The sequence below is a fragment of the Chaetura pelagica genome, unplaced genomic scaffold, assembly GCF_000747805.2.
Source record: "Chaetura pelagica isolate M959 unplaced genomic scaffold, ChaPel_1.0 scaffold332, whole genome shotgun sequence".
NCBI lineage: Eukaryota > Metazoa > Chordata > Aves > Apodiformes > Apodidae > Chaetura > Chaetura pelagica.
In genome coordinates this window covers 1,081,705-1,099,547 of record NW_009952480.1, presented here as the reverse complement: position 1 = coordinate 1,099,547, position 17,843 = coordinate 1,081,705, and the positions used below count along the sequence as shown (strand labels likewise).

Here is a 17,843-nt window from a genome sequence, read left to right as displayed (position 1 = left end):
CAGGATTACTGTTTAACAGAGAATAGTATCAGCTTGACTAACTTCTAGCTCAAATATTTCAAATCTTAAGTGACTCAGTAAAATCCTGCCAGCTAAAAGAGACACTCGTGGTCACACAGGAGGCTTGGACTGGCAGTTAACTGGAAAGCCCTATAGCTGTTCAGAGTCTGCAAGTACTTCTAGCAGAAACCGGACTATTTCTTAAATGCAGCAGACACACATTGAATGGCAACAAGGATTCTGTCACAAAGCTGCTCTGTGGTGCTGAGATAACATCTAGTCTTGCAGACTCTCAGCTTGGCTAGAACGAAAAATTGTGACTGAATTTGCCATACACTAAGATGTGCCAATAATAAATTATGGCAATGAAGCCAGAATTGGTGAAACTGTGAACAGAAAAGATGATGTAGTTCTTACATGTGCTCAGACTCATGTTACTCATTTAAGAGACCCTACTCTGCTGATGGATCAAGCCCTTGCCATAAAAAGGGAAGAATGAATGTGAGTTCAGCTTGCATCGTGAATTTTTAACTCCTTATTTTACAATGTATTAGGTTGGCCAACAGACGATTTTAAATAGTCATCAATTTTGAGTCTTAAAATATGACAGACCTCACAATTCTGAATTACTCTGATAAGCAATTTAATCTCTGCTAATTGGTTTTCAATGGCTCAATGATGCCTTCTTCGACTCTGGGCCCATGTCATTATGTCATCTAATTTAATACGAAGTTCTGAGAACTGCGAGTTGGCAGCAGCCCTGGCTATAAATCAAAGCTTCCTACTCAGAGAGACCAGGGTTATGACATCATACCAAGGCACTGGGCAGAAGACAATAGTCCTTCTGTGTGGGTCTGAATCTGGGAGAAATATTTCAGCCAGTTCTGGAAGCCCAACATTTAAATGAAAAGTTTTTCTAGCAGGTAAAAAGTTAATATATCAAACCTTGAAGAAAAATAATAAAACATGCACATTCAGTAAAGGGAGTCAGAAAGTGCTTAAATATAAATTGTATGTACTTTTCAACAATTCCAACAAGTCTATTTGCTTTTGGATGTTAGCAGTCCAGAGGGGTTTTTAAAAATTTTTTGGGGTACTATTATAAATATGTGAACTGAGAAAATATAATAATGTAAATTGAACAGATGTTTACCCCATTAACAATAAACTAAAAAAAATTCCCATTTCCATGTAGTGTTATCAATGCAGATATTTATGGTATTTATGGTACTATAATGTATTCATTTTACCCTTAAGTTTGATTGAACCCATCTAAAAAAATAGCCAGACTAATAGTGCAGACTATGATGCAGTTCCCTGGCACCAGCACACAGATTTTGGTCAGCATATGAAAATCAAAGCACTACTTTTTTAATTGTGTGCACACACAGAGCTCTTCAACTTCTGGACTAAACATCTAGTTGGTAAGAATTTGGGAATAAGACTTTCAAAGAGGGTTGAGTAGTTAGGTGGCCAGTTGTCCATTACTGAGCTGAGCTGTGAAATGCCATTTGTGCTTTTGAATCCTCCCATCAGTTCTGAGACAGGCAGCACAAGCTCCTCACCACGAAGCAGACGTTCCTTCAGAAGACGCTAGACAGGTCATCTCATTTGCTGCCCTGCTGGCCCCCTGGAGACACAGCCAGGGATGTGGCTACATCTCCATCTACTGCTTAGGCACTCAGGATTTGTGCAAAGACAAAACCCTGTCCCCTGCAGCAGCATCAGCAGCATTCAGCAGGCTTGGGCAAAGTGAGGACCTCACCTCTCATTCTGACTCTGAGCCTGGTGTTGGGGAGAGACAATGGGCTGGCTGCCCTCAGAAACTATAAACCTCCTGTTCTGTAACAGTGGCACAGCCCTGGCCGAGCAAAACTTCCTGAAACCCCCTGCCAATGTATCTGAAGCAGCAGCAATCTCTGTGATGAGGGATGGGCAGTCAACCCCTGAGACAGTCACTACAGAGGCCTTTGCAGATGCTGTCTCTGAACTCAATGTTTTTCCCGAGGCACCAGTTCTACCAAAACATTTATAAAGGTCAAGCTACTATCAAGCCTTTGCTTTTTAGTTAATAACACCAGAGCACAGTGACTAAGAAACAAAGGAAACCTCATGCTATCAAGCAGCTGTACATGTGTGACTGCAGCTTTTATCTAAGCAAGCATCTGAACAAACTCACCTTCACTCACTAGCATGCTGCTATTGGTACTGCTCACTGGGAGGGCTACCCCTAACCCACTGCTGGCTGCTCTCTTTGTGTTTATGTCTATATACTTTTATGGGATCAGATGCATATGTACAGTTTTATACAAGAAAAGCCTCCAGGTAGATGGAAGCCTCGTGCATACATCTCAGCCTATAATCTCAGACAGTGCCATTATCTGATTAGAAAATGCTTTCCACCTAACTCATTTACTAAATGCTTTTTAACAGCTGTTAAACTATTAGGTTATTCAACACATATTTATGAGACATGAGATTATATTGGTGGCTTGGTGCACACAGCTAAACCAGGTGGGGAAGAGTGGAAGGCAGATGGAGGGCATTTGGGCTGTGTTAGTACAGAAGATAAGCATTACCTTTCTTCAATAGAAAAGGGAAAAATTCTTAAAAAGGCAGGATAGATTTTCCATCACACCACCTTATTAAATCTTACAATGTTGAAAAGGGTAAATCAAGCCCTGTGGTATGCCTGCTTGGGTTGCCCTACTGCTGCTCCTACTGGGGCAGCACCCAGCTCCACTGCTGCCTTGAGCAGTAGGTTTAACTGTGCACAACGCCCAGGCTGCACTGGCCAAGGCTTTCTATGGCGTATCTGTCAGACGTTAAAATTCACTGGGATAATGTCTGTTTTTGACCATGTGGCACGTTACACAGACAGTGCTGACATTACTTCTGCTCTTCTGATGAGGGGAGGAGAACAGGAAAGTGGGGGCCGCAGGCAGGGGTCCTGCAAGGCAGCATTGTGGGGGCAGCTCGATGCTCCTTATCCCTGGAAGTCCTGCAGGAGGATTTGAAGGATGAGCTGGCAGGGATGGGCTGCACCAGTCCTACCCCCAGACCCACCCTCTTTGGAGAGAGGTGTGGACCTAGCTGACCTCAGCCATCGTGGCTACAAAATGGTCTTTGCCCTCAGAGATGGATGCAGTCCCTCCCAAAGCCAACAAAACACACAGTCGCCCAGGCATTTCACCTTCAGCAGCCACCACCACTACCACATCCTCTTGAGGATCAATCACTGGGCTAGATTAATTATGGTGATCAGCTACCCGAGGAGAACAAAAATAATCAACTCCTGTAATCCTGCCCATGTAATTCTAAACCCTGATCTCCCTCACACAAATTTTACCTTTTGGCTTTTAAGCTAATTGGAAGATCCTAAAGCTCCATGCTTGCTAACATATGCATATGAAATCACTGGGAGGTAGGGGCGGGAGTCCTCAAAATGCTCATGCTGGGGGTTCAGTGACCTAAGCTACAGGCTGGGTATTGTTGTCTGAAGGGGAATATTTGAAAATGAAGGTACTGACAAAAGACAACTTTATTCACTGGAAGTTAACTATTACGGATGCTCACGGTGCTGCTGCACCAGAGCTTGCTGGTCAGACACAGCCATGGGCTGCTACATAGTGCTTGTCCACCCCTGCCTGTCACAGGGGCACCCCCACAGCTAATGGTCCTTCTTGGCATTCCAGATGAGGAAACACACAGTGTTTTGCAACAAAAGATCAAGATGACTGCATCCACAGGTTGGATGTGGCTGGCTGTGCTGTGGCCAACAGTAAAAACAGGATGTCAACTGCACAGTGTGGGCATCTCTAGAGCAGACCCAGCAACTGGGAGCAAAAGCAGCTGGAAGTATTCAAGGTTAGGTTGGATGAGGCCGTGAGCAACCTGATCTGCTGGGTGGTGTTCCTGCCTATGCAGAGTGGTTGGAACTAGATGATCTTCTCCAACCAAATCATTCTATGATTCTATGAGAAGAGCCACTGAGGTGCCTGCTGTGGCACTGTCACAGCCATGTTGCATAGGTCACAGGTTAGGATCCTTTCACAAGCCAGGCACTGAATTTGATCCTGCTCTCTCAACTGCCCCAAATTACCACCATTTTGAAGACATGGCTAGGCTAATATTTTTGCCAGCCCCAAGTATTAAAGTTCAACAAATACTCAAGAGGCGAGAGCTGTCAGGAGAAGACAAGCAAAAGCTTCCATCTGTATCACACGAGAGCAGTGATGCTTTGCATCCTCTTTTCATTGGTTTCTGCTAAGGTGGCCAATGTCACCTTCTAACTTAGAAAGTGAGCTGTGGGTGGAAGAGCCGAGGTGAAACGGAGGCACAGCTGCTCAATGCGATCACTAGAAAACTGCTGATTGTACCCATCTGTAGCACAGGCAGGGGATAATTTCAGAGCAGAGGCAGGAAGTCAGGAGGCCGCTGACAGCAACGCACAGAGGGCACCGTTTATCCTTTCAGAAGCACAGTGAGAACTTCACCTTTGTGCTGCTGGCCTGTAAACAACAACACTAAAGTACATCTAGTCACCACAGGCAGGCTCTCAGAACAGCACTGTACCCATGGATTCAAAGGACCTCCAACCCCACCAAGTCACTCGTCCAGGTGACTAGGTTTTCAGAGGAGCTTAAACACTAGGGGCTTTGCAAGTGCCTGCAGAAAGGTAAAGAAACTGCAGAAACACTGGCTGTATGAAAGAAAGCTGTGCACTTCGTAATCTGGCCCTGTGGGAGGTGAAATGCGTCCCAAATAAACGCTGTCCAGCACATCAACATCATTTTAATAAATGCTAGAAGTATTGAAACCATTTTTAATAATGATTTGACAATTAAGAAGCCTGACAGAAAAAGAAATTAGAAACACTTTATCATCGAGTCTTTGCAAGGGTATATTTTTCATTCCAGTAAAAGAAACACATCCACTTTCCTTTTTCTATCTTATTAAATATTTCCTAGACAAACTAGCCTGTCTTTGCTTAGTCAAATAGCACTACTTGTCTAAATAAAATTCAAAGAAAAAAATTTCTATATTCACTGCTCTAAGTATCAATATTCATTAGGTAGCAGAGATCATACACAGCATTCACTCCTATCTGCAAAAAATCAGTTCCTGAAAACATTTCCTGTATTTTGATGTACCTACTTAGAATAAATCTGAATGAACAAAGTTCTAACCCTTATCATTCATTGTGCTGTTTAAAGTCTTCTGAGCTGGAGAACTTCTTTAGTTTTCTTAGCAGATGAAAGTACATGACTTGGAACCACAGCATACATGTCTGATTGCTTGTGTGCTTCTTCAGCCTCTCCGGATTAGTTCATACCTCAAATTTTTGTCTAGTGATTTCAGGTTACTATTCCTCCAGTCTGAAATGCATTCTGGGCCAATGTTATAATAAATTCATAGAAGCAGAATGACATGCAGTCATAAACAGAAATTAAAACGAAGTGTTTTTCTAGAGGGTAGTGTTCACAAATGCAGGCTTCACCAATGATTTTCCAAAACGTTCTGCTGCCCGTAACAGAGCCACAAACCATGCTTGCACAGAGCTGCAACAGTGGAAGGACTTGAAAAGCCAAATATCCAAGCATCTGCTCATTGTGCTTTGCTCAGACTCCTGACTGCAGTGTCCAGTGCTCGGCCTTCTTCCTCGTATTCTGATGGGGCTCGGTCATGCAAAAGGTACTAGTATTTACCATATGAGCTGCGGGAATTCAATTCTGCCAGAATAGCATGGAAACTGCTTATATCTCTGTGCCAGGCCTGTCTGGGTAGGAGTCCCAAGAGCCTGCAGCCTGTAGGCTCCAGGACAAAACCAATAAGCAATTGCTCAGCATTGCAGAAATATCGAAACTGTACTAAGAAATATTACATTGCAGTCATTTCTGTACAATATAAGCTAACAAAAGATATAGGGTCTGTTCAAATTCACAAGAACAGTAAACAAAAAATTCAGCTAGAATAGGCTTACTAGTACTTAGGTTTATGGTCTGTCCCAAGCCAAAGACTATGCAGGGCTATTTTCCAGAATTTGGATCTCGTTTGCAAAGCCCCTACTTTCCATTCTGTTTTGTTATTTAAACTTTTCATTTACAGAGCAGCTTTTTTTTTCTCTCTGAGGCAGGCACTCATCTTCATCAAGGAGGCAGGCATTCATCTTCATCAAGTAAGCCCCTGCCCTGCAAAACACTTGAGCTAACAGAGAGGAAAAGCACAATCCTGCCATATCTTCTCTGCACGGGAGAAGCTTTACAGCGGCGAAGCTGTAACACTCTGCTGGAGAGGGTAGCTTCTCCTGGCTGCGTGTCACTGAGCTGTACTCCATGGAGATGCTATAGGACCATCCACAGGAGGTGGGATGAGTGAGGCCACATGTCCCTGGATCCACGGGCCGTTTTCCCCTAGGGAATGAGGAGAAACAGGAGCTACAGGAAAAAAAAACCCACAACCCCTGCTGCCCTGTGGTGGGGGTGGGAAGTGCACAGCAAGTCTATGGCTCTCCTGCTGCTTGCACCCTCTGCACACACCCACACCTATCCCAGGAGCACGGCCAGTGGGCTCTAGTCCGTATTTTGCTTTGGCAGCTGAACTGTAAAATGCGTCTAATGTGCATCATGCAGCTTTTCAAAGATCCCTCATGCAGAAATACCTGCAGAATTATGGTAAACATGGAAATGTTAGCATTTTGACTAGTCCTAAAGCACAGAAGGAGAAGAAGCTTAAAGGACACCATCTGATTTTTGTAAAGCCACATCTTACACTTGATGATCACTCTGACATTTGCTTGTCTAAAACCTACACCTCCTATGTTCGTGGAATTTGTCTAAACAAGAGACAAAGTGTTACCTGGACCAAAACTGTGCTAACCTCCTCTGTTTGCTTTTTTACTCTGATCACGCAGTGGTTGTTAACTATTTTTTTCTTCATGAACTAAACTTTGGTTTTCTACAATGTCTTCAAACATTAAAAGAATGTTGTGACTGAAACAAAATAAAGCAGAACATTGTAAAATGACTCCTAGGAATACATATTGAGGCCTAAATGACTGACTGATTCAGTCATTCTTTATGGCTTCTGGATACACAGTCAAGGTGATCACGTCTATCTTTGAAAAGTATGATGTAAACCACCACCAGTAACATAAGGACAAAACCTTACAGCTACAACACAGACATCATAAAAACACACTATACTGTTAATTCTGATGTTGATGAAGTACATGAACTCTTAACGCTGTTATGAGAGAGTCTGCAAAGAATCTAAGATGTTTTTAAACTACCTATATGCACATGTACAAATATATTAAGAGAACAAGAGTGGAGAATGAAACAGGAACGGGGGGAATACATATTTAGTGTTCAATATCTGCTTTCCTTTTTTCTCCACTCTGGTGCCATATTTTTTCTTTCAAGTTTTCCTGCACTGAAACTGAAAGATTTCACAGGGATTTAAATCAGCACAACAGAGTAAAGAAGATTCCCAATGTTTTCAACAATTACCATAATTAAAGATGTCTTTGCAGAATAAAGCCTAGGCTGGTTCTCTGTTGACTGTCACAAGGTGGCTATTCCCATCACTTCACATCAAATGAATCATCAAATGTTTCAAACTCCAAATGGTGATAGCATACACCAACTTTGCAGCTCTGTACAGTATTCCCATGGTTTAGAAATGGCCTATGTAAAGGCTGGAGTGGAAAGATGCTGCTAAATAAAGAGTAATTAACAGCAGGCACGTATTCGAAATGATGAGGGTAACTTGGGTAGCAAGATAATATTTTCTGACTTCCACAACAGATTTTGATTGCTGAAAAGTGGTGTACAAGAGAATAACAGCTCTTTTTCCTTTCAATTTAAGAGATTAACAGTCTTTAAATATACACAGACATACCCACTGGGGATGAAGTTTGCATAAGTAGGCTGATTCAGTGAAGCATAGCTACACAGCACATATGCAATAAGTGGTCAGTTGCCCATGTAAGGTTTCCTGTACTTTAATTTTAAATTAAAGTAGTGATAAAAGTCTGGAGTGCATGTAAGCTATCTAGGTGAAATTCCAAATGTGTTATTTTATGGGATTTCACCTGCAAAAAGTTGGCAGTTCTCTTCAATGCATGTGTCATGACTCAAGTATTGTTTTGTGGGAATTTCCCTCAGGAGGATTATTTTCACAGTCTACAAAAAAAAAAAATTGAACTTAATAATTTTTCTATCTCCTCTTCCTTTCAAAACAACAACCACTCTTTTTTCCCCTATTTTCCTTCCAAAATGTTCTCATACAAAGAGCCATTTAAAAAAAAAATAAGATAATCTTAATTTACTTGCTACTAAAATCATCATACAAGCCTGTTTTGAATTCAGATTGCATGAGTATTTTATTGTCACTTCACAGTCACCAATATAAGCTTTCAAAATAAACCAGAACACACGTTTCTAAACATTTCCTACACATGAAACATTTTGTATGGAGCACTCTGGTCTCCATCACAGAATCACAGATTTGCCAGAGTTGAGGGGACCTCTAGAGATCATCCAGTCCAACTCCCCTGCTAAAGCAGGATCCCCTAGAGCACATTACTCAGGACTGCATTCAGGTGGGTCTTGAGTATGTCCAGAGACTCCACAACCTCCCTGGCCAGTCTGGTCCAGTGCCATGTCACCCTCACCATAAAGGAGTTTTTCCTCATTTTTCAATGGAACTTCTTATGTTCCAACTTGTGCCCATTGTCCCGTGTCCTGTCACTGAGAACTACCAAAGAGTCTGGCTCCATCCTCCTTGCACCCACCCTTTAGATACTTGTAGGCATTATTAAGGTCTCCCCTCAGCCTTCTCTGCTCCAGGCAAATGAGTCCCAGCTCCCTCAGCCTTTCCTCATCAGAGAGATGCTCCAATCCCCCAGTCATCTTTGTGATGTCTGAGGGACTCTCTCGAGTAGTTCCCTGTCTCTCTCGAACTGGGGAGCCCAGAACTGGACACACTATTCCAGATGTGGCCTCACCAGGGCAGAGTAGAGGGGCAGAATGACCTCTCTCAACCTACTGTCCTCACTCTTCCTTATGTACCCCAGGATTCCATTGGCCTTCTTGGCAGCAGGGGCACACATTGCTGTCTCATGGGTAATTGATTATCTACCAGGACTCCCAGATCCTTCTCCTCTGAACTGCTTTCTAGCAAGTCTACCCCTAACCTATATTGGTGTGTAGGGTTCTTCCTCCCCAGGTGCAGTACCCTACACTTGCCCTTTTCAGACCTCTTTAAATTCCTCTCTGTCCAGGTCACACTGGATGGCAGCACAGCCCTCTGGAGTGTCAGTCACCCCTCCCAGTTTGGCATCATCAGGGAACTTGCTGAGGGTACACTCCATCCTTTCCTACAGGTCAGTGATGAATATGCTGCACAAGACCAGACTGAGTGTTGACCCGTGGGGGACACCACTGGCTACAGGCCTCCAACTCGACCCCTCTCCATTAACCACAACCCTCTGAGTTCTGTCACACAGCCAGCTCTCAATCCTCCTCACTGTCCACTCATCTAGCCCACACTTCCTCCGTTTCCTAATGAGGATGTTATGAGAGACAGTGCCAAAAGACTTCCTGAAGTCAAGGTAGATGACATGTGCTGCTCCACCCTCATCCAGCCAACCAGTTACGACATCATAGAAGGCAATCAGATTGGTCAAGCATGATTTCTCCATGCTGACCTCTCCCAATGACTTTCTTTGTTTCCACATGTTTTGAGATGATGTCCAGAATGATTTGTTCCAAAACTTTACTGGGGATGGAGGTGAGACTAATTGGCTTGTAGTTCCCTGGGTCCTCCTTCTTGCTCTTTTTGAAGACTGGAGTGACACTGACCTTCCTCCAGTGCTCAGGCACCTCTCCTGTTCTCCATGACCTCTCAAAGATGATGGAGCAATAGCATCTGCCAGCTCTCTCAGAACTCGTGGATGCATCTCATCAGGGCCCATGGATTTATGGATGTCCACTTTGGCTAAGTGGACTCTAACCTGGTCCTTCCTAACAAGGGAAAGTCTTCCTCTTTCCAGACCTTATCTCTAACCTCCAGCATCTGGGATTCAAGAGGGACAGCTTTACCAGTGAAGACTGAAGCAAAGAAGGCTTTCAGTAACTCCACCTTCTCTGTGTTATCTGCCACTAGGGCACCTGCCTCATTCATCAGCAGGCTGACATTTCTCCTAGTCTTCCTTTTTTAAATGATGTACTGGAAGAAATCTTTCTTCTTGTCCTTGGTACCCCTCACCAGATTTAATTCCAGGTGGCCCTTAGCTTTCCTCATTGCACCCCTGCATTCTCTGACTGTGCCCCCAGTGATCCCAAGTGGCCAGTCCTATTTTCCATATTCTGTAAACTTTCTTCTTCCCTTCATTTTTTTTCCAGAAGACCCTTATCATCCATGCAGGTCTCCTACATCCTCAGTTTGATGTCTTCCTCGTAGGGATGCACCAGTCTTGAGCTTGCAAGAAGTTGAGTTTGAACTTGTGCATTGACCTTGTGCTTTTCATTGCTACCCAAGAGCAGCATCAGCCTGGAGTCTATTTTCACCCTGCACAAGACAGCAAGGTGTGGGATGACTGGAAGGAGAATCAGCACACCACCTCCAGCTTAGAGACTAGCAGGCTTACAATGCTGTGCTGAAAATTCAGAAGTATTATTCAATGCAATATACCCTATGGGACCACAGTCAAGACTCAGGGTTGACAGCAGAGAGCTCAGGGTGTTCACAATCTGTGGCAATACATGTGAATCTCACTCTTCTTTTACAGCACTGGGTACATCTCCAAATTACTCAGGTTACTAAAGAATTATCAGAGCCATATATCTTTCTAAGTAATCATTCTCTCTCATATTTACTGGTAGAGATAAGGAATATATTTTGTTACCATTAGCAGGAAGGTAGGTGAAAAGCTGGTACTGGCTTCTTTTCCTCTTTCCATTGCAGACATAGAAATTGACCTGAACAGGGCTGGTAATTCTCTGATTGCGGAACGGCGGTATCTCAACCACCAACGAATTCTGCAAAAGCAACAAATCAGAAAGTTAAGGCAGGACTAAGGCACTCAAGCTGTACAATAGTATACCCATGTTAATCCTGAGAAGGAGGTTCCCAGGCTCACAAGGAACACACTCTGCAGGGGAACTGTTTGACTTCAAGGGCAAGGATGGCCTCCTGCTGCCCCCACTGTCCCCTGTCCAACAACTCCAGAATTAGGGAAGTAAGACCTTAGCATGGCTCAGGTCTTTAAAAAATCAGTAGCCTTCACCTTTCTCCTTTGGACAGCAAATAAAATACCACATGTGGACAAGGCTCTATTCCTCCTATCTCTGACAAGAACCTGGGACCACAATCAAATCATAGTCTCTAACTCAGCAGAAGAAAGTGCAACCGCTCAGCTGGCAGGTCATGCCCAGCATATCTCATCCTAACACAACTTCCTTTAAAAGGAAAATTAGGACAGGCATACAATTATTCAATTATTTCCATTTTCCACTGTGAAATTATTTTTTGTGTCTCAACTCAGTGAGTTTTAAGTATACTAGTTTTTGTGGATGGGAGATCTTACAAGAACACCTACTGCTGCAGGCAGAAGGGCTAGAAAGTGTGTAGATGATCTTCCACTGTCAGAAACCAGATGCTCCAGCACAGGGCTGAGGAACAACTTCTAGGGCATCAGCTTACACAAATGCACAGTGAAATCTGCTATGACCATCAAAATCTCCTTTGGCATTTTTTGAAAGAATAAAATGGAACACTCATTGCACCATTTGGCACGCATTCAGTGGAGGTCTTTAAATTGTTTGCCTGCAGGTTTGCAGCTAACAAACTGTTGTATATTCCTGCAGAGGTGGAACAGTGGCCATATTCCCCACTGACAGACCTGGCCAAGGGAGGCTCACTTCTCCAACCATGGGGCTGATCTCCTGTGAGGGCACTCGTATTTCTTCCGCAGATGGTAGACAAAAGCCAAGGAAAACTCTCAGAATTGTCTTGGGAGCAGAGGGAAGAACTGACCCAGTAAGACAGAAGATGAGCAGATGAGGCTGGCCCATCCTGGACAATGAAAAAATATTTTCCAAATGGTCTCTCCTATTTTTGGGACAGCTTCCAATGAAGGCTTTTTACCCCATGCTCCCATTAAAGATTTCCAGGAGGGGAGGCTTAAGTACTTGTTCTGTTTCAGTGGGGAGGCACAGTGCCAAAACTTTGGAAATCCCTCTTTAGTAACAGTGCTGGAGAAGGCAATATATATTTTTCATCTTGATGTTAAAATATTTAAGGCAGACTTACTGGCTTGCACATTTCTTTGTCAGTTTTGGCTTCCATTTCCCACACATGGTGACCATCTAAAAGAGAAAAGAAAAAGATATCTAGTTCCATCCTTTCCCCCCCCCTCTCCCAAGCTTACAAAAGAATGGGTTTTGCAAAAAAATCTCTTTGAAAGGGCACTGCACATATGAAATGCAGCTCTCAAAATGCATTGGCCAAGCATACGGGTCACTTGCAATGGGAGTCCACTTAGCTCTTCTGAAGGGGGGAACAACAATCCAGAACACATGATACTGCAATGGGGAAAAGCCACCAGGAGTTCATTCTGCCACTAGTTTGGACAAAATATGCAACTGTTCTATACCTTAGCTTCACCAACTGTTACCTATGAGACCTTTTGATCTCTACTAATGCAGTAGGTCATATTCAACATAAGTATTAAACACAACAAACCAAGCAGTTTTATGGAAGCTCCTCAGCCATGGAGTATTTCATTTTCATATACTTCTAGTCTGACATGTCATAAATCTGCTGATTGGATTAAAAGGCAAGGCCATGGGCTGGAAAACAGTTTTTGACTCCACAATTTTTTGGCGCTGCTTCCAGTAGTGTGTTGGGTCGTCCTAATTTATTGTATTTCTGTTTTCAAGAAAACATAGATTTAAGCCACAGCTATCACTTGTCTTTTGGAAGAAATTGGTTTTGTCTGGTCATTTTTTTTCTGCACTTCACTGATACAGAAGTCACTGGTCAATAGCAGGGTTTCTTTCTTCCTTGCAGCTTCAAAACTCAATGGCAAAGAAATTAGAAAAATATTAGAAAATGTAAGGTTTCCATTCTGTAGGCTAAGAAAAACAAAAATGTGTATGAAAGGCCACAAGTAGACTGCTGTCTAAGCTGGCCAGCAGTGACACATGCAGCTTCATGAGTCCCACCGTTGTCAGATGTCACCAGAATGAAAGGGAAAATGATACTTTATGTTCATCTTTTTGTGTATTTATTGCAGCATTGGGTTATGCAAATGCAAATATTAGCTATTTTGAACTTCATCACATAGATGTGGGCCTGCCTTAGAAAAACAGCTCTCGGCAAGGTAAAAGAGTGAATGCACTCTTTCATCTCTCTTTTCCTTCATGGCCAGGATGGAGGTGACGCATTTAGAACAGCCTGATTTATTGCAGATGTCTGTAAATAATATTTTTGTGTACAGCTATCCTACTGTGAAAGGAATGCTGCTGAGGGACTAGCCCTGGCTATTGTTTTAACGTCCCAAATCCCTTTCTTTTTAACGTATGGAAAGAAGTGCAATGTGAAAGCTACGGCACAAATAGTACAGTGGATTTGGCAGGTCTTTGTAGGATACAATTAGCAGATCTACCCTTAGTCTCTTCCTGCATTTTAAACTGTGATGCTGGAAAAGAAATCCCTTTAATTGGTACTGCCACATTCAGCTGCTGGGAGAGAAGGAGTAGCCAGACCATGCTCGAGTCTCCTTAACGATGCCTTTTGAGAGCGCCAGAATTGAAGCAGACTTCTCAGGAGGGCTGGCAGTCACTTCACAATTTATCCAACAGATGCTTCCCCCAAGCTGTCGGTAGAAAAAACCTGACCGAAATTCAGTAAGTCAGGACTCATCCCTCGTCTGGAAGCAGTCTCCTTTATCTCCTGCCTCCTCTCTGGAAAGCCCCTGTAGCCCTCCCTTCCCCCCACCTTCCCTCTCAATTAAAGGAATCAGTTGTAAAAGCAACACAATACCAACACTGTCACTCATTTTGCAAAGTCTAGGATCTTCTGCTTTGTAAAGGGTTTGTCTGTCTTTCGTTTTTTTAAATCTACAGACATCCGGACTGGTAGTTAAGGTGATCAGTTTGCCTTTGTAAATGGATTACCAGAAGTTCAGGTTTTTTGCTATGCTTAATTTCTGTTCTGAAGATGAATTCTCTGATTCAGATTTCTGGTTTTTATTTCGTGCTGATACTTCAGTAAAATACAGTATTATTCCATGTCTACCTAATCTTTCAATTGCTTCATGCAGCACTGCTTTTATACGCTTTTGAAATTTTTATGATGACGAAGAGAGTTTGTTCAGAAATATTTTCAATGCTGTAATCCGAACTATTAGGAAAATAAAAATCCAGAACCATGGCTCGTCTTTGGAAGCTAATAAGAACAGTACGGGGTTCGTTCCAAGAAATTCCCTTCAGACTGTCCAGACCATGGCAACTCAGCAACGGAGGAGAAGGGGAAGAGTGGGAAGAAGTAGGGAACAGACAACTCATTAACAACTAGTGACATTTCATTTAACAAAAAAACAGGGAGTAAAAGTTGTTATGAAGCAGAGACAAAAAAAAAAAAGACACAAAAAAAGACAATTCCTCACATTACGTCTGGTGAACCAAGAGGGAAATCTCAACGCCCATGGACTGGGACGAGCTCCAGGAGGGAAACCTTAGACCACTACGTCAACCTTTTACAGTAAACATGTTTTGCAGGTTTATTCAGCTCAGCTGAAATTAAAAAAAAAAAAAAAAAAAAAAAAAAAGGAGAGAAAGAAAGGGATAATGGCTCCAGAACAGTTTGTGGGAGCCTGAAGCATCAAGACAATCCACCCGCACTGGAGAAAAGGGTTTTGCCCCCACTGTCCGTAGTGGGGGGGACCCTGGTGAGCAGGCGGGATGCCACCTCCCGCCAGCGCGCACCGGGGAGCGAGGACTGAGCCACCACAAAAGTTTCCATTGTACGCCTGCCACATCTGCAGCAGCCTGCCTGGTCCAGGGCCCAGGCAACTCCCTCCTGGCCACCAGCCAACCAAAGTACACCAGAGCAATTTATACCTTTCCAAAATGCAAATAATTCAAATTACAGACATAACACAAAGCTGAAGCAGACACATTTCAGGCATTCCCGTTAAAGTTTACTCTCTGGAATTACCGTACCCAAATGGGCAGTTGCAGAGGGGGAGACAGAGGCAGAAGAGGAAGGAGAGGAGGAGGCAGGGAGGAAAAGGGAGAAGGGAGAAAACAGCTTTTTCAAAGGTCTCATTTCATTCCCTTTCATTTTGCTATTTACTTTTACAAAGTAATAAGAAGTGTCTTCTCCCAGCCAGAAGCCTGACTTTGTTTTGGTGTTTTTAAGATTTATAGAGCAACATTTTGAACAGAAAGACACCTCTCTATATAGGTAAAACATTGTGTCAGGGTATTATACTGGATTTGTTTTATTTTGTGGGGTTTTTACAAAAAGAAAATAAAACCGTAACATCCACACATAGAACCGCAGAGCAATGGCCCTGCAGAATCCCCAGTGGAACGCCCCGGTCTCCATGTGTCAGCAGTCTTCAGCAGCTGACCTGAGAAAGCCAAGGCTTCACCCATCCTAAGGGCTGGAAGAAGGACCCTTGACTCATAGAAAGGCTTGGGTTGGAAGGGACCTTAAAGATCACCTAGATCCAAACCTACCGCATGGGCAGGGACATCTCCCACAAGACCAGGCTGCTCAAGGCCCCATCCATCCTGTCCTTGAACACTTCCAGGGGCAGAGCTTCCACAACCTCCCTGGACAACATAATACAGTGTTTTACCACCCTCATAGTGAAGAATTTCCTCCCAATGTCTAATCTAAATCTCCCCTCTTTAAGTTTTAATCCATTATCCCTTGTCCCAACACTACATCCCCTAGTAAATGTCATGCTCCAGCTTTCCTGCAGGCCCCCCTTCAGGCAATGAAAAGCCTCCCTGGAGCCTTCTTCAGGCTGAAACAACTGCATCTCTTTCAGCCTGTTTTCAGAAGAGAAGCACTCCAGTCCCCCTGATCATCTTCATGGCTGTCCCCAAAAAAAAAAAAAAAAAAAAAAAAAAGGAGAGAAAGAAAGGGATAATGGCTCCAGAACAGTTTGTGGGAGCCTGAAGCATCAAGACAATCCACCCGCACTGGAGAAAAGGGTTTTGCCCCCACTGTCCGTAGTGGGGGGGACCCTGGTGAGCAGGCGGGATGCCACCTCCCGCCAGCGCGCACCGGGGAGCGAGGACTGAGCCACCACAAAAGTTTCCATTGTACGCCTGCCACATCTGCAGCAGCCTGCCTGGTCCAGGGCCCAGGCAACTCCCTCCTGGCCACCAGCCAACCAAAGTACACCAGAGCAATTTATACCTTTCCAAAATGCAAATAATTCAAATTACAGACATAACACAAAGCTGAAGCAGACACATTTCAGGCATTCCCGTTAAAGTTTACTCTCTGGAATTACCGTACCCAAATGGGCAGTTGCAGAGGGGGAGACAGAGGCAGAAGAGGAAGGAGAGGAGGAGGCAGGGAGGAAAAGGGAGAAGGGAGAAAACAGCTTTTTCAAAGGTCTCATTTCATTCCCTTTCATTTTGCTATTTACTTTTACAAAGTAATAAGAAGTGTCTTCTCCCAGCCAGAAGCCTGACTTTGTTTTGGTGTTTTTAAGATTTATAGAGCAACATTTTGAACAGAAAGACACCTCTCTATATAGGTAAAACATTGTGTCAGGGTATTATACTGGATTTGTTTTATTTTGTGGGGTTTTTACAAAAAGAAAATAAAACCGTAACATCCACACATAGAACCGCAGAGCAATGGCCCTGCAGAATCCCCAGTGGAACGCCCCGGTCTCCATGTGTCAGCAGTCTTCAGCAGCTGACCTGAGAAAGCCAAGGCTTCACCCATCCTAAGGGCTGGAAGAAGGACCCTTGACTCATAGAAAGGCTTGGGTTGGAAGGGACCTTAAAGATCACCTAGATCCAAACCTACCGCATGGGCAGGGACATCTCCCACAAGACCAGGCTGCTCAAGGCCCCATCCATCCTGTCCTTGAACACTTCCAGGGGCAGAGCTTCCACAACCTCCCTGGACAACATAATACAGTGTTTTACCACCCTCATAGTGAAGAATTTCCTCCCAATGTCTAATCTAAATCTCCCCTCTTTAAGTTTTAATCCATTATCCCTTGTCCCAACACTACATCCCCTAGTAAATGTCATGCTCCAGCTTTCCTGCAGGCCCCCCTTCAGGCAATGAAAAGCCTCCCTGGAGCCTTCTTCAGGCTGAAACAACTGCATCTCTTTCAGCCTGTTTTCAGAAGAGAAGCACTCCAGTCCCCCTGATCATCTTCATGGCTGTCCCCTGGACTTGCTCCAGGAGTTCCGTGGATCCTCCGCAGTGGCAGTTCAGGGGTGCAGCAGTGCAGGGGTGCAGGGGTGCTGGGGTGCAGGGGTGCAGCAGTGCTGGGGTGCAGCAGTGCAGGGGTGCAGCAGTGCAGCAGTGCAGGGGTGCAGCAGAGCTGGGATGCAGGGGTGCAGCAGTGCTGGGGTGCAGCAGTGCAGGGGTGCAGCAGTGCAGCAGTGCAGGGGTGCAGCAGAGCTGGGATGCAGGGGTGCAGCAGTGCTGGGGTGCAGCAGTGCAGGGGTGCAGCAGTGCAGCAGTGCAGGGGTGCAGCAGAGCTGGGATGCAGGGGTGCAGCAGTGCTGGGGTGCAGCAGTGCAGGGGTGCAGGGGTGCAGCGGTGCAGCAGTGCTGGGGTGCAGC

The 17,843-nt window shown here is 44.3% G+C and overlaps 1 protein-coding gene across 1 annotated transcript in view; it reads right to left on the bottom strand.

Annotated features, from left to right (window-relative positions):
• NFATC1 (nuclear factor of activated T-cells, cytoplasmic, calcineurin-dependent 1) overlaps nucleotides 1-17,843 on the bottom strand; it is a 142,157-nt gene that overhangs the window by 69,311 nt on the left and 55,003 nt on the right. Inside the window, exons 6-7 of the mRNA XM_010008706.1 lie at nucleotides 12,319-12,374; nucleotides 10,913-11,045 (exon numbers count right to left, since the gene is read on the bottom strand). Of these exons, the coding sequence (XP_010007008.1) occupies nucleotides 10,913-11,045; nucleotides 12,319-12,374 (189 nt within the window). The remainder of the gene's footprint in view (nucleotides 1-10,912; nucleotides 11,046-12,318; nucleotides 12,375-17,843) is intronic.